Raw genomic sequence first — 21033 nt, 5'->3', positions numbered from 1 at the left:
TTTAATAATCTATAAGAAGTAACTTTTTACCTACAAATTTGAAAATACGAATGAAATGGTTGATTTTTTAAGAGACTAAGTTATTAGGACACTGGGCATGGTGGCTCACGCCTGTGATCCCAACACTTTTGGAGGCCAAGGCAGGCGGATCCCCTGAGGTCAGAAGTTCAAGACCAGCCTGGCCAATGTGGCAAAACCCCGTCTGTACTAAAAATACAAAAACCAGCAGGGCATGTTGGCACACGCTTGTAATCCCAGCTACTATAGAGGCTAAGGCACGAGAATCACTTGAACCTGTGAGGTTGCAGTGAGTGGAGATTGGAAATTGCCCCACTGTACTCCAGCCTGGGCAACAGACTGTCTCAAAAAATAAAATAAAAATAAAATAAGTTATTAAAATTGATTCAAGAATAAATTTCAAAACAGAGCATAGGTTATTACCACATATCCTTTATAGAACAGTAATCTGGGGCTCAGAGGTTACACAATTTGTCCAAGGTGACAAAGCCAGTAATCTGGGAAAAACTTTATGTGGATTTGAAGTGCTTTCCTTCATACCAGTGGTTCTCTGGGAGAGCATCTGCACTATCTTCACCCCTGCCCCTAGGACATTTAGTAATGCAACATTTTCAGTTACCACACTGCATAGAAAAGATTAACCACTAGAACGGCTCCCCATTTTCTTATAAATCACCATAAGTGATTCTTCTAGAAACATTACACCATTTAAGTAGGAGAGGCATGAATAACTCTCATTTCACTCTCCGTCAAAATGCCTGAGTTATATTTATTTTAGTTTATTTTTGAGATGGAGTCTCACTCACCCAGGCTGGAGTGCAGTGGTGAGATCTTGGCTCACTGCAACGTCTGCCTCCTGGTTCAAGTATTCTCTTCCCTCAGCCTCCGTAGTAGCTGGGATTATAGGCGCCCACCACCATGCCCGGCTAATTTTGTATTGTTAGTAGAGATGGGGTTTCATCATGTTGGCCAGGCTGGCCTGAAACATCTGACCTCAAGTGATCTACCCGTCTCAGCCTCCCAAAGTGCTGAGATTACAGAGGTGGGCTACTGTGCCCAGTTCCCTAACTTAGATTTAGATATGAAGTTCAGCTACTTAGCCTAAGTTATTCTGGCCAACAAGTTGGCATAGAAACTTCAAAAGGAGAGCTCAAAACATAAACAGAGGTAAATATTGGGAAAAACAATCCAAATCTGTTTTTCTGAATCTGTTTACCAATATCTTTAATAGTATTAAAGAACAAGAAGCTATATGACCGAATGCTTTTCAATTCATTAAAGTTTTCATATGTAAGACACAAGACACTGGAAGAGAATATTCTTCTGACCTTTAACTTTGAAACCAATTGTAGGTTGCCTGGGTTTACGCTATCAGAAGCAGGAAGCTCTGCTGTTTCAGTCTGTGAAAACAAAAGTCACATCATTAGTCTACACTTCATGTATAATGTCTGCTTGCATTACCCATTCATCAAAATGTCTACTTCATATTGTCTTTATTTCCCCTTATAACAGCAGCAAAGCTCCAAATGCAAACTGTTTCACTGATGACAAAGAGAATAGGACCTCCCAAATTTAAAAGAAACATTTTAATGAACCTTAATTTCCCCAGAATGAACTTAATGTTTACAATGAAGTCCTATCAAAGAAACATGTCAAACCGTTCTTAAACGTGGAAGGCCCAGCGCATAAGCAAGTCATGCTGTTTACATTCACTAAGGCATTTCATTCCTTCAGAGAAAATTTCACAAAGGAAATGGATTGTACCTGTTCGACGGAATGTTTATGCAACCCCTGGCATGTGTTTCCACAGAGCTGATTTTCTTTAAAAGTGAATGACTCAATGGGTGGAGGTGTTCCTGGCAGGGCAGAGTCACAGTCACAGGTAGGTTGTCCTTGCCTGCCTGACAACTGCAGGGTGGTATGTGGTTTTGCTGGACTGCTTGAACTGTCGAATTGTTTACTATCACTGGCAAGACAGACTGAGTCTTTCAAATGAGCAAGTTGGGGTGTGCGGCAAGTTTGTCCAGCGACCTCTGTGGAAGCTTTTTCATAGGGGCCATGAGGGCCAAAGGCTGGAGTAGTACCTAAGATGGGGAAAAGAGGTGAACACATGTCTGCAGCAGGCCTGTCATTATCATCAAGCGCAACTGTATTTAAAGGAGTATAAAGTAATATGGATGAAGAAAGGCCTGTCTTTGTATGCTGGCTTTGTGGGTTTGGCCTTTTGGGATGTGATTTTCCTGGTAGAACAATAAGGTCCTCTTCTAAGTCCTCCATTTCTGTATCTATGCGTTTAGGACTCAGTTCCTCTGGAAAAATACAATTTCCCTCTTTAAGATGTCTCTCTCCAAACATGTTTGATTCAAAGGGCTCCACTGGTTTTTCTGAGCAAGACTTCAGTTTTTCAAGCTTAAGAGGTCCAAAGTCTTCATCAGGTAACTGAAAGTCTGTGATGCTGAGAAAAGACAGTAGTTGCTTTAAGCTCAGCATTCCATCCTTATGAAATGAAGCCGTGAAAGCATCATCATCCAAGGATAAATAAGCACTATTACTCCAAGAAAGGGAATCCTCTTTTTGATGACTTTTCTTCCCTAAAGAAGAAAAATAAGTCACAAAAATAGTAACAAAACCCAACAAAACAGACAAACTGTTTCACTGATGACAAAGATAATAGGATCTCCCATATTTAAAAGAAACATTTTAATGAACCTTAATTTCCCCAGAATGAACTTAATGTTTACAATGAAGTCCTATCAAAGAAACATGTTAAACCATTCTTAAACGTAATACCTAACAAAAAGTGGGCTTCTAAACTCAAATATACTAGAAAATATACGTAATACCCAACAAAGAGTGAGTTTCTAAACTCAAATACACTCCTCGCTTGAGCCCAGGAGTTTGAGACCAGCCTGAGCAACACAATGAGACTGTCTTTAAAAACAATAAATAAATAAATAAAAATTTAAAAAAGTAGGGCCAGGTACGGTGCCTCACACTCATAGTCTTAGCCCCTTCAGAGGCCGAGGCAGGCAGATCACTTGAGGTCAGGAGTTCAAGACCAGCCTGACCAACACGGTGAAACCCCGTCTCTACTAAAAATACAAAAAAAAAAAAAAAAAAAAAAAAAATTAGCCAGGTATGGTCGTGGGCGCCTGTAGTCCCAGCTACTCGGGAGCCTGAGGTGGAAGAATGGCGTGAACCCAGGAGGCGGAGCTTGCAGTGAGCTGAGATCGCACCACTGCACTCCAGCCTGGGTGAGAGCGAGACTCCGTCTCAAAAAAAAAAAATTAGCTGGGCTTGGTGGTGCACGCCTGTGATCTCAGCTACTCGGGAAGCTGAGGTAGGAGAATCATTTGAACCCAGGAGGTGGAGGCTGCAGTGGGCTGAAATTGCACCAGTACCACTGCACTCCAGCCTGGGCAACAGAGCGAGATTCTGTCTCAAAGAATGAATAAATAAATAAATAAATAAATAAATAAATAAATCCAAACAAAACAAAACAGAGTATGGCCAAAAATGTTAACTGGGAGAAGGGACTGAGGACAAGGCTCAGCTCAACCACTGATTTGCAGCTTAACCTTAGGCAAATCGATTTATTTCATTTTCCCTTTTCTCATTGTCTCTCATAAGAGAAGTGAACTAAAAATATCTACATTTTTTCCTACCTCTAAAACTGTGATTTCAACAGGCTGCCAAAGTATGGTCTACAAAATGCTGGCTCTTGTCACTATGGAAAACTTAGTCTCCTTTTGAAGCAAAGAGTTAATTTACTGCTTTTTGTTTGCTTGTTTCAAGACGAGGTCTCACTCTGTTGCCCAGGCTGGAGTGCAGTGGCGAGATCTTGGCTCACTGCAACCTCTGCCTCCCAGGCTCAAGCAATCCTCCCACATCAGCCTCCTGAGTAGCAATTTACTGCTCTTATTGCAAATGGTATCCCACACCATTCAAAATGTTGCTATATCCTCAATGATGAATGCATAAACAAACTGTGGTATATACATACAATGGAATACTAGTCAGCCATAAAAAGGAACAAAGTACTGATGCATGTTACAACAGAAACGTACCTTAAAAACATTATGCTAAGTGGCCAGGCTCAGTGACTCACACCTATAATCCCAGCACTTTGGGAGGCCGAAGGCAGGTGGATCACTTGAGGTCAGGAGTTCGAGGCCAACCTGGGCAACATGGTGAAACCCCATCTCTAGTAAAAATACAAAAATGAGCCAGGTGTGGTGGCAGGAGCCTGTAATCCCAACTACTCAGGAGGCTGAGGAAAGAGAATCACTTGAACCTGGGAGGTGGAGGTTGCAGTGAGCCGAGATTGTGCCACTGCACTCCAGCCTCGGTAAGAGTGAGACTCTATCTCAAAAACAAACAAGCCCATTATGCTAAGCAGCCAGACACAAAAGGTCACATATTGTATGATTCTATATATATGAAATATCCAGAACAGGGAAATCCATAGAGATAGAATGCAGATTGGTGGTTGTCCATGGAAGGAGTAGGGGGTGAGGGGAGAGGAAATGGGTAGCAGCTGCTTAATGGGTATGGGGTTTAGAGGTGATAAAAATGTTTTAGAATGAGATAGAGGTGGTGGTTGGACAACATTGTAAATGTACTGACTTGTTCACTTAATTTAAAATGGTTAATTTTGTCATGTGAATGTCACCTTGAGAAAAAGTTTTTAAATGTAGCTGCAGGTTACTAAAATGATAGCAGACTATTTCGAACTACTGGCTGGGCCTAGTGGCTCACGCCTGTAATCCCAGCACTTTGGGAGGCCAAGGTGGGCAGATCACCTGAGGTCAGGAGATCAAGACCAGCCTGGCCAATATGGCGAAAACCCGTCTCTACCAAAAATATAAAAATTAGCTTGGTATGGTGGTGGGTGCCTATAATCTCAGCTACTCATGAGGCTGAGGTGGGAGAATCGCTTGAACCTGGGAGGCAGAGGTTGCAGTGAGCTGAGATAGCACTATTGCACTCCATCCGGGGCAACAAGGGTGAAACTCTGTCTCAACAACAATAAAAAAAACTACGGTGTAAAAAACAATATTTCTAGATTACTGGATTGCCTACTTTTTGATGACTATGCATTCTTGTTCACTTAAAAGATGAAAAATCACAATTTTTGGATTAGTCATAGCTCATAGACCAAGTCCATGTCCAATGGTACAGAGCAGTTTGCTACCTATTTTTGCACATAAAGTTTTTTTTTTTTTTTTTTTTAATAAGGAACTTGGCTGTAAAATGCACATAAAGGTGTGTTGGAACACAGTCAGAGTTACAAGTTGACTTTGGCTGCTTTGGCACATAGCTGAGTAGTTGAGACAGAGCACAAAGACTAAAATATGTGCTATCTGGCCCTTTCTAGAAAGTATGCTGATCCCTAATTTAGAGCCACAATGAATTACCCCGTTTTTGTGCTCAGTTGATATGAATAAATTCTCAGTAAATAATTAAGAGTTTAAATTACAACGTATCCTTGCTTCCCATCCTCCAAAATCCTGTGTCCCATGGAGGCCTTAGAGACACTGCATTAGATATTTTATCCAAAAAAGTTGCTTAGGACTTTTCATTACATGATGACTTCTAAAAGAGATAGTCAGTGGACTCTTTCTCTCTCTTTTTTTTCTTTTTGAAAGAGGGTCTTGCTCTATCACCCAGTCTGGAGTGCAGTGGTGCAATCACGGCTCACTGCAGCCTCAACATCCCGGGCTCAAGTGATCCTCCCACCTTAGCCTCTGAAGTAGCTGAAACCACAGGCATATACCACCACACCTGGCTAATTTTTCTATATATTTTTGGAGAGATGGGGTTTTGTCATGTTGCCCAAGCTGGTCTCAAACTCCTGGGCTCAAGCAATGCTCCCACCTTGGCCTCCTGAAGTGCTGGGATTACAGGGGTAAACCACCAAGCCCAACATAGTCTAAGTCTAGTACACATTCCATTTTACTTCAGAAATACTTTCTGTATTAGCTGTGAAGCTTCTACCCACAGATAAGAATTGTATTGTATCTGAATATGTAATATTACATAAACAACCAATACATTTTCCTTTTCAGTGTTGAACTGTTTCAGCTCTATCAGTGAACTCTGGCACCACACCGCCAGGTTTGAATCCTGGCTCTGTGATTTTAATTAAATTAAGTCATTTTAAACTCCCTGTGCTTTAGTTTCCTCACCTGTAAAGTGAGAATGAAAATAGATTTCTACCTCATGTAGGACTGCTGTGATGATTCAATGAGTTAGTATCTGTACAACATTTAGAAAGTGCCAGGCAGGCTGGATACAGTGGCTGGATACAGTGCCAGGCAGGCTGGATACAGTGGGATTATGACTGTAATCCCAGCACTTTGGGAGGCCGTGGTGGGAGGATTGTTTGAGGTCAGGAGTTCAAGATCAGCTTGGGCAACAGGGCAAGACCTCGCCTCTACAAAACATTTAAAAACATTAGCCAGGCATGGTGGTACATGCCAGTAGTCCCAGCTAGTTGGGAGGCTGAGGCAGGAGGAACATTTGAGCCCAGGAGATAGAGGCTGCAGTGAGCCATGATCGCACCATGGCACTCCAGCCTGGACAACACATTCGACCCTGTCCCTTTTTAGAAAAGAAAAAAACAAAAGGAAGTGCCAGGCACGTAGTAATTGTTAGCTGTCATCATCAACATCATCATGAAACACATCTTGATTACCTTTCACTCGAATAACTGCTTTTTTGTTCTGATATTTATGTGAGGTGACTTCCTCCTTGGACCTGTTAATAACTGATGGGTTGCAAGCTGGCAAAAGTGGTTCACAATGATCTGATGCTGGGGTGCAGGCTGATTTTCTTTTTCCTCTGTATCTTCTACTAGGTGCCTGGGCAACTGCCTTCCTAGACAAGTCATTATCTTCAGTGGGCCCAGCGGGAGAGCTGACTTTAGTTAACGAGAGAAGTTTCTGAGAAGTTCTTGAACTTGGTTGTCCTGTGCATGTGTCAGACATCCTAATTTCACTTTGGTCAGTTTCCTCATTGGAAAGGTTTAAATTTTTACTTGCATCCTTATTTTTATTTTTAAACCCTTTTTTCTTGACATCCAAATGACTCTGAATGACAGCCTCCAGGGCTACTTTTCTCTGGCAATTGGACATGCTTCGTGTTGTTCTAACATAGTATTCTGCAGGAAACAGAAGGCCTTCAAGCATTGTGCAAGAATGTTTTTCTGCAGAAAGAGGAGAGGTTGCTTCCAGGCTAAGACTCTTAGGTTGACTTAGAATCTCGTTTTCCTGAAGATTTTCATTTCTACCATCAAGAGCATCAGTGGGAGATTTTAAAGATTTCTCTGTTTGATTTTGTTCTAAGTTTTGATTTTCATTTGCTGGCAAGTTATTGTGAGTGAGTTCATTTAGAGAACATGAAATATCTGCCTCTAAATTAGAACTTGTGGGCAGTTGGCCACTTTTACTTACAGCTTTGTTTACAACGAGGTTATCTGTAGGGATAGTCACTTTTTTGCCTTGTGCCTCCAAACTTACAGGTGAAGTAAATCTAATGTTTTTTAGGCCGTGAGTAGTAAGTTCACTGCTGCCTTTGGGAGGAATGTGTTCAAGGTGCTGACTACTACTGCTATCTGTTGGAGTCTGTAAAGGAACTGTAGTCGCCCTGGTGAAATCAGGTCTTCTTAGGAGTGTATCCACACCTTTTTCTGGTTGGGCAGTTGGTGGAATGAATATACTGTCTTCATTAGTTTCTGTAACTGGTTCTGGAGAATCTGGAAGTTCAGACTTCAGACTTAAAAGGTGAGTTCTTATTTCAGTTACTGGTGATCTAGTAGGATTTTTGCTACTGGTTTCTTCCTGTTCCTTTAGTCTTTTCCCAGACAGTCTGAGTGAATCAGTGCCAAAGACACAGTCTCTCTCTTGTGAAATAAATGTTCTCTTCTGCTGCTTCTTTCTTCTCCCTGGCAGCTTCTGCTTTTGCTCACCATCAGGGTCACTGACCCTGTGGGGAAAATGTTCTTGGGTGTCATCTGTTCCGTGTATAGGTAATCCTCCTGGGCCATCTCCAGGGTTAAAGGACTCCAGCCCAACATCAAGTGTGACAGATGTCCTTTCTCCAGTTTCTTCATCAAGATGGGTTTTGATGTGTAACTTGTCATAAACACATATTTTATTTTTAGGTTCTGAGGAGAAAAAAAATGTATATAACATATTTTTCTTATAAATAAAACAAAAAATACTCATTTTTATCCTATTATATATAAATACTACTAAACATTTATTTAAGAAAGAATCAATGACATTTCATTCAGGCAGATGAATTTACAGGTGAAATAAATCTATTTTTTAGGCTGTGAGTAGTAAGGTCACTGTTACCTTTAGGTTCAAGGTGTTCAAGGTGCTGACTACTTCTACTATCTGATGGAATATGTAAAGGAACTCTACATACTCCATACTGTACATATTTTTTAAAGTTCTAATTTTTAAAATTCTAACAATCTATGAAATTTTAAGTACATGTAAACAAATAGCATTGTGCTAAAAATGTTTTTTAAACAGAGTATTCTTTATCACACAATCTCTTCTCTTAACTTTTAAATCTCAACTAATTTTTTAGCCCATGTCTTTCTTTCTTTATTTTCCCCCTTGGCCCAAGTAATTTTAATAACACTCCCATTTCAATCACTCTTAATTTTATTATTATAAATTACTTGAATTTATTGACCATTGTTTTTAGAATATTTTTACCTAGAATTTTTCTCTGTTCATATATACTTAAAGTAAAAAAACAAAACTTTTGCTGGGCACGGTAGCTCATGTAAATCCCAGCACTTTGGGAGGCTGAGGCAGGCAGATCATGAGGTCAGGAGATCACAACAATCCTGGCCAACATGGTGAAACCCCGTCTCTACTAAAAATACAAAAATTAGCCAGGTGTGGTGGCACGTGCCTGTAGTCCCAGGTACTCGGAAGGCTGAGTCAGGAGAATTGCTTGAACCCGGGAGGCAGAGGCTGCAGTGAGCCGCGATTGAGCCACTGCACTCCAGCCTGGGTGACAGAGTGAGACTCTATCTCAAAATAAAAACAAAAAACAAAAAAACAAAAAAAAACCCTTTCGAATATTTAAATAATAATTTCTGAAAATTGAGAGGGAAAAAGAACAATAAACAGTCTAACTGGAAGTAGAGTCTATAGAGTAGATTTTATGGCATATGAATTTTATGTTAATTAGAATAATATTGCAGCCGGGCACAGTGGCTCACACCTGTATCCCAGCACTTTGGGAGGCCTAGGTAGACAGATCACTTGAGGCCAGGAGTTCGAGACCAGCCTGGCCAACATGGCGAAACCTGTCTCTACTGAAAATATAAAAACTGGCCAGGCGTGGTAGTGCATGTGCCTGTAGTCCCAGCTACTCAGGAGGCTGAGGCACAAGAATTGCTTGAGCCTGGGAGGTGGAGGTTGTAGTGGGCCAAGATTATGCCACTACATTCCAGCCTGGGTGACAGAGTGAGACTCTGTCTCAAAAAAATAAAATTAACTTAAAATTAAAGTGTCTATTGCTAGTCACTATCTTCACTCTGTGGGAAAAAGAACAATAGCCAAAATATACCTGGGAAATGAATAATAAAGCAGGCATAAGGGAATGGTCTAGATTTACCTGAGTGGTTTAGCTGCGGTGAGAGCTCCTGCTGGGACAAATAATCTTGTTCTTCTACTGTTTTCTTAATAGAATGCTTAATCTTTTCAGCTCTTTGGGCACGCTAGAGGAAACAAAAACAGCTCCAGAAATACGTTTTCTTTAAAGCTTTATATAAAGAGTCAAGAACAGTTTTTAAATTGTTTGTACTGTAACACCTTAATTTGAGAACATGATTCACTTACCTGAAGGCGGGCTAGTGTCTTGCTGTATTCCCTTTTCAAGAATGCTAATTTCTCCTTTAACTGAAAGAAGAAAAACACCAACAATACTGGGCAAGCAGAAAGGTGAAGTCACAGGGAAGGGATGCAGTGCTTGGTGGGGTCCCCTGGCAAGAGGCAGGGAGTAGCACTGGTCCATGACAATCTACTTGTGGTTCTCAAAAAGCACCAAGCTCTTGACCATTTCAGGATCTTTGTATAACCTGTTCCTATCATCTGGAACATTTCCTTCCTTTGCCAATTCCTACTGACTCCTCAAGCCTTAGCTTAGATTTTCATTTCCCTGGGATAGACTTCTAGGTCCTTCTCCAAATCTAGGTTAGACACTCTATCAGTCCTCTGTACTTTCCTTACCACAGTATTCTCACACTGTGTTCTCTGTTTCTCCCCATCATCCAGTTCCTTGAAGGTAGCAGGGACTGTCATCCTCAGTCACTCAACAAATGAATCTTCTATTTATCAGTTAATGGTCCAGGTATCTCTAGTACCTGGAATAATAATTGATACCCACTATGTGTCAATTAGTGCTCCAGATGCTATTCTAGATGCAATTTACATACAGTGAGGGATACACATAATAAATAAGAAAACAGGGAAGATGATTTTACAAGGTAATAAATAACTAGACAGATAAACACAGTGATATAAGAGAGTTACTGGCCTACTGATAGGGACTACTTTAGTTGCAGTGGTCAGAGAGGCATTTTTGAGGACTATCATTTGAGCCTAAGACCAAATGAGGAAGGAGCTAGTTTTGGGAAGATCAGAGGGAATGGTACTCCAGGCAGAGGGAACCACAAATATAAAAGCTCTGCAGTGGAATAGGCTACATATGTTTGAGGAACACGCAGGCCAGTGAGGTTGGAGCTATCACTGCTGAATCTCCAGCCAGGCACACAGTAGGCATTTAACCAATATTTATTAAATGAATAAGTGAATTGGGCTGAATCAAATTACTGTTCTCTGAAAGTCTAGATTCCGTTGTCTCTCTGGCTTCTTTGGTTCAAAGGATTATCTCAGCAGCAAAGCCAGCCCTGGTTTTTCTGCTTTTTAGGAACTTTTTAGTTATACTCATCTTTCAACCAATAAAACATCAAGATTTCCATCCTCCATACATACCTTTAAAAAAAACAAAAGACCAAAAAAAAAAAAAAAAAAAAGACCTACTCAGCTGGAAGCGGTGGCTCACACCTGTAATCCCAACACTTTGAGAGGTCGAGATGGGTGGATCATTTGAGGTCAGGAGTTCGAGACCAGCATGGCCAACATGGTGAAACCCTGCCTCTACTAAAAATACAAAAATAAGCCAGGTGTGGTGGTGGGTACCGGTAGGAGGCTGAAGCAGGAGAATTGCTTGAACCTGGAGGCGAAGGTTGCGGTGGGCCTAGATTGTGCCACTGCACTCCAGCCTGGGCAACAGAACAAGCCTCTGTCTAAAAAAAAAAAAAAAAAAAAGGCCAGGTGGGGTGGATCACGCCTGTCATGCCAGCACTTTGGGAGGCCAAGGCGAGCGGATCACCTGAGGTCAAGAGTTCGAAACCAGCCTGGCCAACATGGAGAAACGCCATCTCTACTAAAAATACAAAAATCAGCTGGGCGCGGTGTTGGGCGTCTGTAATCCCAGCTACACAGGAGACTGAGGCAGGAGAATCGCTTGAACCTCAGAGGCGGTGGTTGCAGTGAGCCAAGATCGCACCACTGCACTCCAGCCTGGGCGACAGAGCAAGACTCTGTCTCAAAAAACTAAAACAAACAAACAAAAAACACAAAGTATATGTGCAAAACATGCTACTTGGAATTTTCTTTCTTTTTTTTTTTTTTGAGACAGAGTCTCACTTGGTCGTCCAGCCTGGAGTGCAGCGGTGCGATCTCGGCGGCTCCCTGCAACCTAAGCGTCCCCTGGTTCAAGCGATTCTCGTGCATCAGCCTCTGAGGCCTGAGCCTCTGGGACTACAGGCTGGCGTCACCACACCCGGCTAATTTTTATATTTTTAGTAGAGACGGGGTTTCACTACGTTGCCTAGGCTGGTCTCAAACTCTGAGCTCAAACGATCTGCCCATCCCAGCCTCCCAAAGTGCTGGGATTATAGGCGTGAGCCACGGAGACTGGCCTACCCACCAATCTTATAAATGTCTGGGGATAATCTTGTTTACTTATAAATGATCTTTCTCACCTCCACCAGAAGGTAAGCCAGAATAAGAATAACATCAGCACAAACTGGAAACATACTAAAAGTCTTATCAGTAAAGTACGGTCTAAAGTAGCAAGGGCACATCCAAGGCCAGGCGCAGTGGCAGGTTCCTGCAATCCCAGCTACTCGGGAGGCTGAGGCAAGAGAGTCGCTTGATCCCGGGAGGCGGAGGTTGCAGTGAGCCGAGATCGCACCACTGCACCCCAGCATGGGTGGCAGAGTGAGACTCTGTCTCGAAAAACAAAAATAGAAAAGGAAGAAAAAAGAAAAGAAACTTCCAAACTACAACATGCTGTCTAGAACTTAAAAAAGAAAGGTAAATAAACATGTCCTGACAGGAATGCTAAACAGGGGTATGAAAAACGGAACCTACAGAACCATTCAGATCATACCATTTACGAACACTCCCTTCTCAAAAAAATTACACATAGGACTCCTTTTTGGTGGTTAGGGATACGCCCCTCCTCCACCACATACGCTAACACACGAAAGGACCCGAAAGTACCAGACTTAAAAGATTTACTTGAGGAGGTCCGGCGGGAGAAGTGAAGATTGAGGGTGTGGGACGGGGGAGGAGCAACGGTGTCGATACAGCTTTATCTATAAAGTGTTACACATTGTATTAATGCACTGTTACTGTAATGAGATTTGTTCTTTAAACGCCACCACGTGAGCACCACGCTATTTCCACATTTTCATTTTTTGTGCCCTAAGCGGGGGGGGGGAGAGGGGCGTCAGACGATACTGCTGCCCTCGGACTGCCGAGGACACAAAGCTAGACCTAAAACCCTGGGAAAGCGAGGTCAGAGTCCTGCATCCGCCCTTCCCGCACCCCGTGGCACCTTTTCCTTCTCCTCACAGCTGAGGGGCTTCCCGGGAGGCTCTTCCATCGGGCAGGCGACAGAACGAAAAGAGCAGCCGTCGCCGACCCCAGGCCTGCCGACACCGGGACCCAGTTGGCCCTGGGCCGGGGAGGCGCCCCGAGAAAGAATGGGGCGCCCAGGATCGCACCCTCAGAGCGCGATCAGCTGACCCACGCGGGCCAGGCGCGCCCTAATCTCCGGCCAATTAAATCCAACGTTCGACCTGCGCACGCGCAGCCGGAGACGGCCGAGCAGTGGAGCGAGGCCGCCTAGAGAGAGCCGAGCTGTCGATGAGTCCAAGTGGGCCACCTAGAGCGGAAGTGGAGGAGCGGCCGGAAGTAGCCGGAATCTCAGAAAGACTGACCGACTGACTCTGACAGGATCTGGGACTGAGGGAAGGAGGCGGCGGCCATGGAGTTGGGCGAGCTGCTCTACAACAAGTCCGAGTACATCGAGACGGTGCGCGGGTCCAGATATCTGCCCTCCTCTTTTCAAGCCTGCGTCCCTTTGAGGCCTGGTCGGAGTTCCCAATCTGCCCCTACTCCACCCACCCCTGTCCCTTTGGCCGTTAGTCCCGGATTATCTAGCGACGCCCCGTGTACAGTCTGGCTTTGCTGTTTACTCCGCGCATGGCCAGTTTAGGCCTTTTGTATTTATTCCTGATTTTCTCATAGGGATAAAGTGCCTTCAGGAGAATAGGACAAGTCCCATCCTGTTCATATGAATTACAGCTTGAACTTCGGGCCCTTTTACGTTGCCTTTTGTAATGTGGTAACTTGCGCCAAAAACGATTCGGTTCTTTTTTGCGGGGGGAGGGGGGCGGAGACTCTCTGTCGCCCAGGCTGGAGTGCAGTGGCGCGATCTCGGCTCACTGCAACCTCCGCCTCCCCGATTCAAGCGATTTTCCTGCCTCAGCCTCCCAAATAGCTGGGATTACAGGCGCCCGCCACCACGCCCGGCTAATTTTTGTATTTTTTGGTAGAGACGGGGTCACCATGTTGTCCAGGCTGGTCCCTAACTCGACCTCAGGTAATCGACCCGCCTCGGCCTCCCAAAGTGCTGGGATTACAGGCGTGAGCCACCGCACCCTGCCGATTTGGTTCTTTATTATCAGTATACGATATGTTTGTAAAATCTTGGAAACAGGGCAAGTGGTCAGTTAACGTTACTATTGTTATTTTGGTTTTCTTTGCATTCTGACAACTCTGATATTCATAAAGTCATTATCCTCGTTTTAAGGCCATAAAGCCCAAGTGCGGAAGTGAATGGATTTGAATCCACGTCTGTCTGATGCCACTAAGCTATAGACATTCAAATTCTGAGTTTATTCCTTGAGTCCCTAGTTTCCTTTTATTTTTTTTATTTTTTGAGACAGGGTCTCACTCTATTGCCCAGGCTGGAGTGCAGTGGTACAATCACAGCTCATTGCAGCCTCGGCCTTCCATGCTCAAGCGATCCTCCATCCTCAGCCTTCTGAGGAGCTGGGACTACAGACACGCACCACCATGCCTGGCTAATTTAAAAAAATTTTTTTTTAGAGAAGGGGGTGTCTCACTATGTTGCCCAGGCTGGTCTTGAACTCCTGGCCTCAAGGGATCCGTCTGCCTCAGCCTCTCAAAGTGCTGAGATTACAGGCGTGAGCCACCACACTCAGCCATAGTTTCCTAATCCATCATTGCTTTTTTGACATCCTGGACTCACTCCATTGTGGACAGCACCCCACTTTATGTTTTTTTCTCTGAAATGTGAGCTTTCTTGACGGAAACCTGTAGTCCAGAAACCTATTAAGTTTGCTGTCCCCGGTTTTCTGTTGTTTTCTTTTAGGCATCTGGGAACAAAGTCAGTCGCCAGTCAGTGTTGTGTGGAAGCCAGAACATCGTTCTCAACGGCAAGGTAAGGGACAAAGCCAGCTCCAGGCTGCAAACCTTAGCTTGCTTTCTGCTAATTATCACCATAGCAGGGCAGATAAAATGTTGCCATATCGCCCATTTATTGTTGTACATTTTTAATTCTCTTGTTTTTAAATTTTTTATTCTCTAAGTTGGATGTTGGATCTCCTTTTTTTTTTTTTGAGACAGTCTCACTCTGTCACCCAGGCTGGAGTGCAGTGGCCCCATCTCAGGTCACTGCAACCTCCGCCTCCGAGGTTCAACCAGTTCTCCTGCCTCAGCCTCCCGAGTAGCTGGGATTACAGGCACCTGCCACCAAGCCTGGCTAATATTTTGTATTTTTAGTAGAGACAGGGTTTCACCATGTTGTCTAGGCTGGTCTCGAACTCCTGCCCTCAAGTGATCCACCCATCTCGGCCTCCCAAAGTGCTAGGATTATAGGCGTGAGCCACTGCGCCCGGCCTAAGTTGGATCTCTTGAATGCAAAAAGGTTCAATAAGAGGCAACAGAAAACCTTTTTTCTTTTATGCCAGGAACAAAATACAGTGGTACCTAGAACCAACATTATTTTATGATATTATAGTGTGCATTAAACTACTAGGCACAAAGTGTAATAGGTAATGAAGTATTTGAAGGTAGAAACTAAAGTAATACTTATAAAATTATCTCTTTAGTAAAAATTAATAATTCACTATTAACTGAAACTCTTAAAATGAATGTGACAATTGGAAAAGATATTAAAGTATGAGACAAATATGCAAAGTGGAATCTGAAAGACTGAGAATCTTGTAATCCAAATAAATTACAATAGCAAAGAGACGAGTATAAACTTGGAAGAGAAAATATCACAAGGTATATTTGAGCTTGACAAACAGTGAAGTTCATAGTTGTTTTCCTGCCATCTGGAACACTCAATTTTGAAATTACTTTTTCTGTAAATATTACATCTCTAACTTCCAGAAGGAAAATAGTCTCATTATAACCAAGAAATCACAAATATTTTCAGAAGACAATTAGTCTCCATTAAGCCTGTCATACCAAGGAATTAAGTGGAAAAGAAATATAATTTGGTTATTGCTGCTCAGACATACTGTTTCTTTTTGTTTGTTTGTTTGGTTCTTTTTTTTTTGAGACAGAGTCTTGCTCTGTCACCCAGGTCAGAGTACAGTGGCGGGATCTTGGCTCACTGCAACCTCCACCTCCTGGCGTCAAGTGATTCTCCTGCCTCAGCCTCCCGAGTAGCTGGGATTACAGGCTCCTGCCATCACACCCACCGAATTTTTGTATTTTTGTTTTTTGAGACAGAGTCTCGCTCTGTCGCCCAGGCTGGAGTGCAGTGGTGTGATCTCGGCTCACTACAAGCTCCGCCTCCCAGGTTCACGTCATTCTCCTGCCTCAGCCTCCTGAGTAGCTAGGACTACAGGCACGTGCCACCGTGCCCAGCTATTTTTTTGTATTTTTAGTAGAGATGGGGTTTCACTGTGTTAGCCAGGATGGTCTCAATCTCCTGACCTTGTGATCTGCCCACCTTGGCCTCCCAAAGTGCTGGGATTACAGGAGTGAGCCACTGTGCCCGGCCTAATTTTTGTATTTTTAGTAGAGACGGGGTTTCACCATGTTGGCCAGGCTGGTCTTGAACTCCTAATCTCAGATGATCCATCCACGTCACCCTCCCAAAGTGCTGGGATTACAGGCATGAGCCACTGCGCCCGGCCCAAGACTTTTTTTGTTACGGTGAACTATATATAACAAAATTTGCCATTTTAACAATTTTTTAAAAAATTTTATTATTTGAGAAAGTCACCCAGGCTGGAGTGAAGTGGTGCCATCTCAGTCGCCACAGCCTCCGCCTCTTGGCTTCAAGTATTCTCATGCCTCAGCCTCCCTGTAGCTGGGACTACAGGTACACGCCACCACACTAGGCTAATTTTTGTATTTTTAGTAGAGACAGGGTTTTGCCACGTTGACCAGGCTGGCCTCAAACTCTTGGCCTCAAGTGATCCACCCGCGTTGGCCTCCCAAAATGCTGGGATTGCAAGCGTGAGCCACTGCACCCAGCCTAACTATATATATATATATATTTTTTTTTTTTTTTTTTTTTTTTTTTTTTTTTTGATACGGAGTTTCCCTCTTGTTGCCCAGGCTGGAGTGCAATGGTGCAATCTCGGCTCACCACAACCTCCGCCTCCCAGGTTCAAGTGATTCTCCTGCCTCAGACTCCCCAGCAGCTGGGATTACAGGCATGTGCCACCATACCCAGCTAATTTTATTTTATTTTATTTTATTTTTTTTTTGAGACTGAGTCTTGCTCTGTCACCCAGGCTGGAGTGCTGTGGCCGGATCTCAGCTCACTGCAAGCTCCGCCTCCCGGGTTCCCGCCATTCTCCTGCCTCAGCCTCCCGAGTAGCTGGGACTACAGGCGCCCGCCACCTCGCCCGGCTAGTTTTTTGTATTTTTTAGTAGAGACGGAGTTTCACCGTGTTAGCCAGGATGGTCTCGATCTCCTGACCTCGTGATCCGCCTGCCTCGGCCTCCCAAAGTGCTGGGATTACAGGCGTGAGCCACCGCGCCCGGCCAGTTCATCCTTGTTAAAGCACATCAGAACTTCATTCCTTTCCATAGTGGAGTAATATTCCATTGTATGTATATACCACATTTCATTATCTGTTCATCTGTTGATAGGCACTTGGATTGTTTCTACCCTTTGGCTATTGTGAATAATGCTGCAGTGAACACTGATGTGCAGGTATCTGTTCGCGTCCCAGTCTTCAGGTTTTTTGAGTATATACCTAGGAGTGTAAATACTCAATACTTAATTTGGCAATGTTTGGTATATACAAAAGAGTATGATTGCTGGGACAAATGGTGAGTCTGTGTTAAACTTTTTGGGAAACTGCCAAACTTTTTTCCGAAATGGCTACACCATTTTACATTTCCACCAGCATTGTGCAGGGTTCCAATTTCTCCACATCTTTACCAACACTAGTTATTTTCTGGTTTTTTTTTTTTTTTTTTTTTTTGGATTATGGCCATCCAAGGGGGTATAATAAAATGGTATCTCCTTGTGGTTTTGATTTGTATTTCCTTAATGATTAATGATGTTGAACATCTTTGAATGTTGCTTATTGGTCATCTGTACATCTTCTTTAGAGAAATGTCTGTTCAGTCCTTTTCCTATTTTTATATTGTGTTGTCTTTTTCTTACTGAGTTCTAGGAGTTCTTTATACATTCTGGATATTAAACACTTATCAGATATATGATTTGCAAATGCCTTCTTCCTTTCTGTAGATTTTGTGCATCCCCTTGATGCACAAAAGTTTTTAATTTTGAAGTCTGGTTTATCTGTTTTTTCTTTTGTTGCTTGTGTTTTTGGTGTCATATTAAGAATCCAAATTTATGGCCATGAAGATTTACTGCCGTGTTTTCCTCTAACAGTGTTAGTGGTCTTAGTGCTTGTGTTTAGGTCATTGATCCATTTTGAGTTACATTTTTTTTTTTTTTTTTTTCAATGACATGGAGTTTCCCTCTCATTGTCCAGGCAATCTTGGCTCACTGCAACCTCCACCTCCTGGGTTCAAGTGATTCTCCTGCCTCAGCCTCCCGAGTAGCTGGGATTACAGGCATGTGCCATCACGCCTGGCTAATTTTTTTTTTTTTTTTTTTTTGAGACGGAGTCTCGCTCAGTCGCCCAGGCTGGAGTGCAGTGGCCGGCTCTCAGCTCACTGCAAGCTCCGCCTCCTGGGTTCACACCATTCTCCTGCCTCAGCCTCCCAAGTAGCTGGGACTACAGGCGTCCACCACCTCGCCTGGCTAGTTTTTTGTATTTTTTTTAGTAGAGATGGGGTTTCACCGTGTTAGCCAGGATGGTCTTGATCTCCTGACCTCGTGATCCGCCCGTCTCGGCCTCCCAAAGTGCTGGGATTACAGGCTTGAGCCACCGCGCCCGGCCACGCCTGGCTAATTTTATATTTTTAGTAGAGATGGGGTTTCTCCGTATTGGTCAGGCTGGTCTCAAACTCCCGACCTCAGGTGATCTACTAGCCTCGGCCTCCCAAAGTGCCAGGATTACAGGCATGAACCACTGTACCCGGCTTGAGTTAATTTTTTTATATGGTTTGAGGTAGGGGTCTAACTTAGTTCTTTTGAATGTAGAAATACAGTTATCCTGGCACCGTTTGTTGAAAATACTATTGTTTCCCTGTTGAATGGTCTTGGCACTCTTCTAGAAAATCAATTGGTCATAGATGAATGGATTTATTTGTGGACTCTCAATTCTGTTTGGTTGGTCTGTATGACTATCTTTATGGAACACTGCACTGTTTTGATTATTATAGCTTTGTAATAAGTTTTCTGTTTTTTTGTTTTTGTTTTTGAGACAGAGTCTCGCTCTGTCACCCAGGCTGGAGTGCAGTGGCATGATCTCAGCTTACTGCAACTTCTGTCTCTCAGGTTCAAGTGATTCTCTTGCCTCAGCCTCCTGAATAGCTGGGATTACAGGCACGTGCCACCATGCTAGAGACCAGGTTTTGCCGTTTTGGTCAGGCTGGTCTCCAACTCCTGACCTCATGTGATCCACCCGCCTCGGCCTACCAAAGTAGTGGGATTATAGGTGTGAACCACTGCGCTCAGCCTACTGTAATAAGTTTTTAATCATGAATTATGAGTCTTCCATGTTTGTACTTTTATAAGATTGTGTTGCCTATTGAGGGCTATTTGCTTTTTTTTGGGGGGGGGGAGTGTTGGGGGGGTGGATAGAGTATTGCCCTGTTGCCCAGGCTGGAGTGCAGTGGCAGGATCTTGGCTCACTGCAGCCTCTGCTTCCCAGGTTCAAACAATTGTCCTGCCTCAGCCTCTCCAGTACCTGGGATTACAGGTGCGCACCTCCATGCCCGGCTAATTTTTGTATTTTTAGTAGAGACGGGGTTTTACCATATTGGCCAGGCTGGTCTTGAACTCCTGACCTCAGGTTATCTGCCCGCCTCAGCCTCCCAAAGTGCTGGGATTACAGGCATGAGCCACCATGCCTGGCTGCCTTTTGCTTTTTTTTTTTTTTTTGAGACGGAGTCTCGCTCTGCCGCCCAGGCTGGAGTGCAGTGGCCGGATCTCAGCTCACTGCAAGCTCCGCCTCCCGGGTTCACGCCATTCTCCTGCCTCAGCCTCCTGAGTAGCTGGGACTACAGGCGCCCGCCACCGCGCCCGGCTAGTTTTTTGTATTTTTTAGTAGAGACGGGGTTTCACCGTGTTAGCCAGCATGGTCTCGATCTCCTGACCTCGTGATCCGCCCGTCTCGGCCTCCCAAAGTGCTGGGATTACAGGCTTGAGCCACCGCGCCCGGCCTGCCTTTTGCTTTTTAAAGATGTTTACTTTGGCAATATTTTGGGTATACAAAAGAATATATGTGACATATATGTTATAAAGCATAAAATTAAATCAACACCAGTGAACCCTATACCCAACTGAAGAATTGGAACATAATCGGTGTACAATAAGTACTATTTTTATGCTCCTCCCCATTCCTATTTTTGCCACCCTCCAAGAGAAAACTGCTGTCCTGATTTTGCGTCTTATAAATTCTTTATTATTTAAACAAATTTTCCACATATCCCTAAATAATATATATTGTTTAACTTGGTTTCCTGTGATTTATTTTGATTTTAAAAATCTTTATTTTATTTGTTTATTTGTTACTTTTTTTGAGATAGGGTCTCACTTTGTTGCCCAGGCTAGAGTGCAGTGGCACAGTCATAGCTCACTGCAGTCTTGACCTTCCAGGCCAGGCTCAGGCGAACCTCCCACCTCAGCTTCCCAAGTAGCTTGTACTACGGGCATACACCACCATTGCCGGCTAATTTTGTTTTTCTTTTTTTTTTTTTTTTTTTTTTTGAGACAATCTCACTGTCACCCAGGCTAGAGTACAGTGGTGTGATCTCAGCTCACTGCAATCTCCACGTACTTGGTTGAAGTGATTCTCATGCCTCAATCTCCTGAATAGCTGGGATTACAGGTGCACACCACCATGTCTGGCTAGTTTTTGTATGTTTAATAGAGATGGTGTTTATCCATGTTGGTCAGGCTGGTCTCGAACTCCTGACCTCTACCAAAGTGCTGGGATTACAGGTGTGGGCCACCACAGCTGGCCGTATTTGTAGTTTTTTAGGAACCTTC

The 21033-nt window shown here is 43.6% G+C and overlaps 2 protein-coding genes across 3 annotated transcripts in view; one reads left to right on the top strand and one right to left on the bottom strand.

Moving 5' to 3' along the window:
* Window positions 1-13200, bottom strand: part of PALB2 (partner and localizer of BRCA2) — a 36655-nt gene extending 23455 nt beyond the window's left edge. For both annotated transcript variants that reach the window (XM_003916678.4, XM_009196159.3), the window contains exons 1-6: window positions 12958-13200; window positions 9888-9947; window positions 9664-9766; window positions 6716-8185; window positions 1783-2609; window positions 1347-1418 (exon numbers count right to left, since the gene is read on the bottom strand). In XM_003916678.4, the coding sequence (XP_003916727.2) occupies window positions 1347-1418; window positions 1783-2609; window positions 6716-8185; window positions 9664-9766; window positions 9888-9947; window positions 12958-13005 (2580 nt within the window). In that variant the 5' untranslated portion in view covers window positions 13006-13200. The remainder of the gene's footprint in view (window positions 1-1346; window positions 1419-1782; window positions 2610-6715; window positions 8186-9663; window positions 9767-9887; window positions 9948-12957) is intronic.
* Window positions 13201-13218: 18 nt separating this feature from the next.
* The window catches only part of DCTN5 (dynactin subunit 5), a 29050-nt gene continuing 21235 nt past the window's right edge, over window positions 13219-21033 (top strand). The window contains exons 1-2 of the mRNA XM_031658395.1: window positions 13219-13437; window positions 14803-14871. Of these exons, the coding sequence (XP_031514255.1) occupies window positions 13390-13437; window positions 14803-14871 (117 nt within the window). The 5' untranslated portion in view covers window positions 13219-13389. The remainder of the gene's footprint in view (window positions 13438-14802; window positions 14872-21033) is intronic.

Source organism: Papio anubis, chromosome 18 (assembly GCF_008728515.1).
Source record: "Papio anubis isolate 15944 chromosome 18, Panubis1.0, whole genome shotgun sequence".
Taxonomy (NCBI): Eukaryota; Metazoa; Chordata; class Mammalia; order Primates; family Cercopithecidae; genus Papio; species Papio anubis.
The sequence above is the reverse complement of the archived record's forward strand: the minus strand, read 5'-3'. Positions and strand labels throughout refer to the sequence as shown.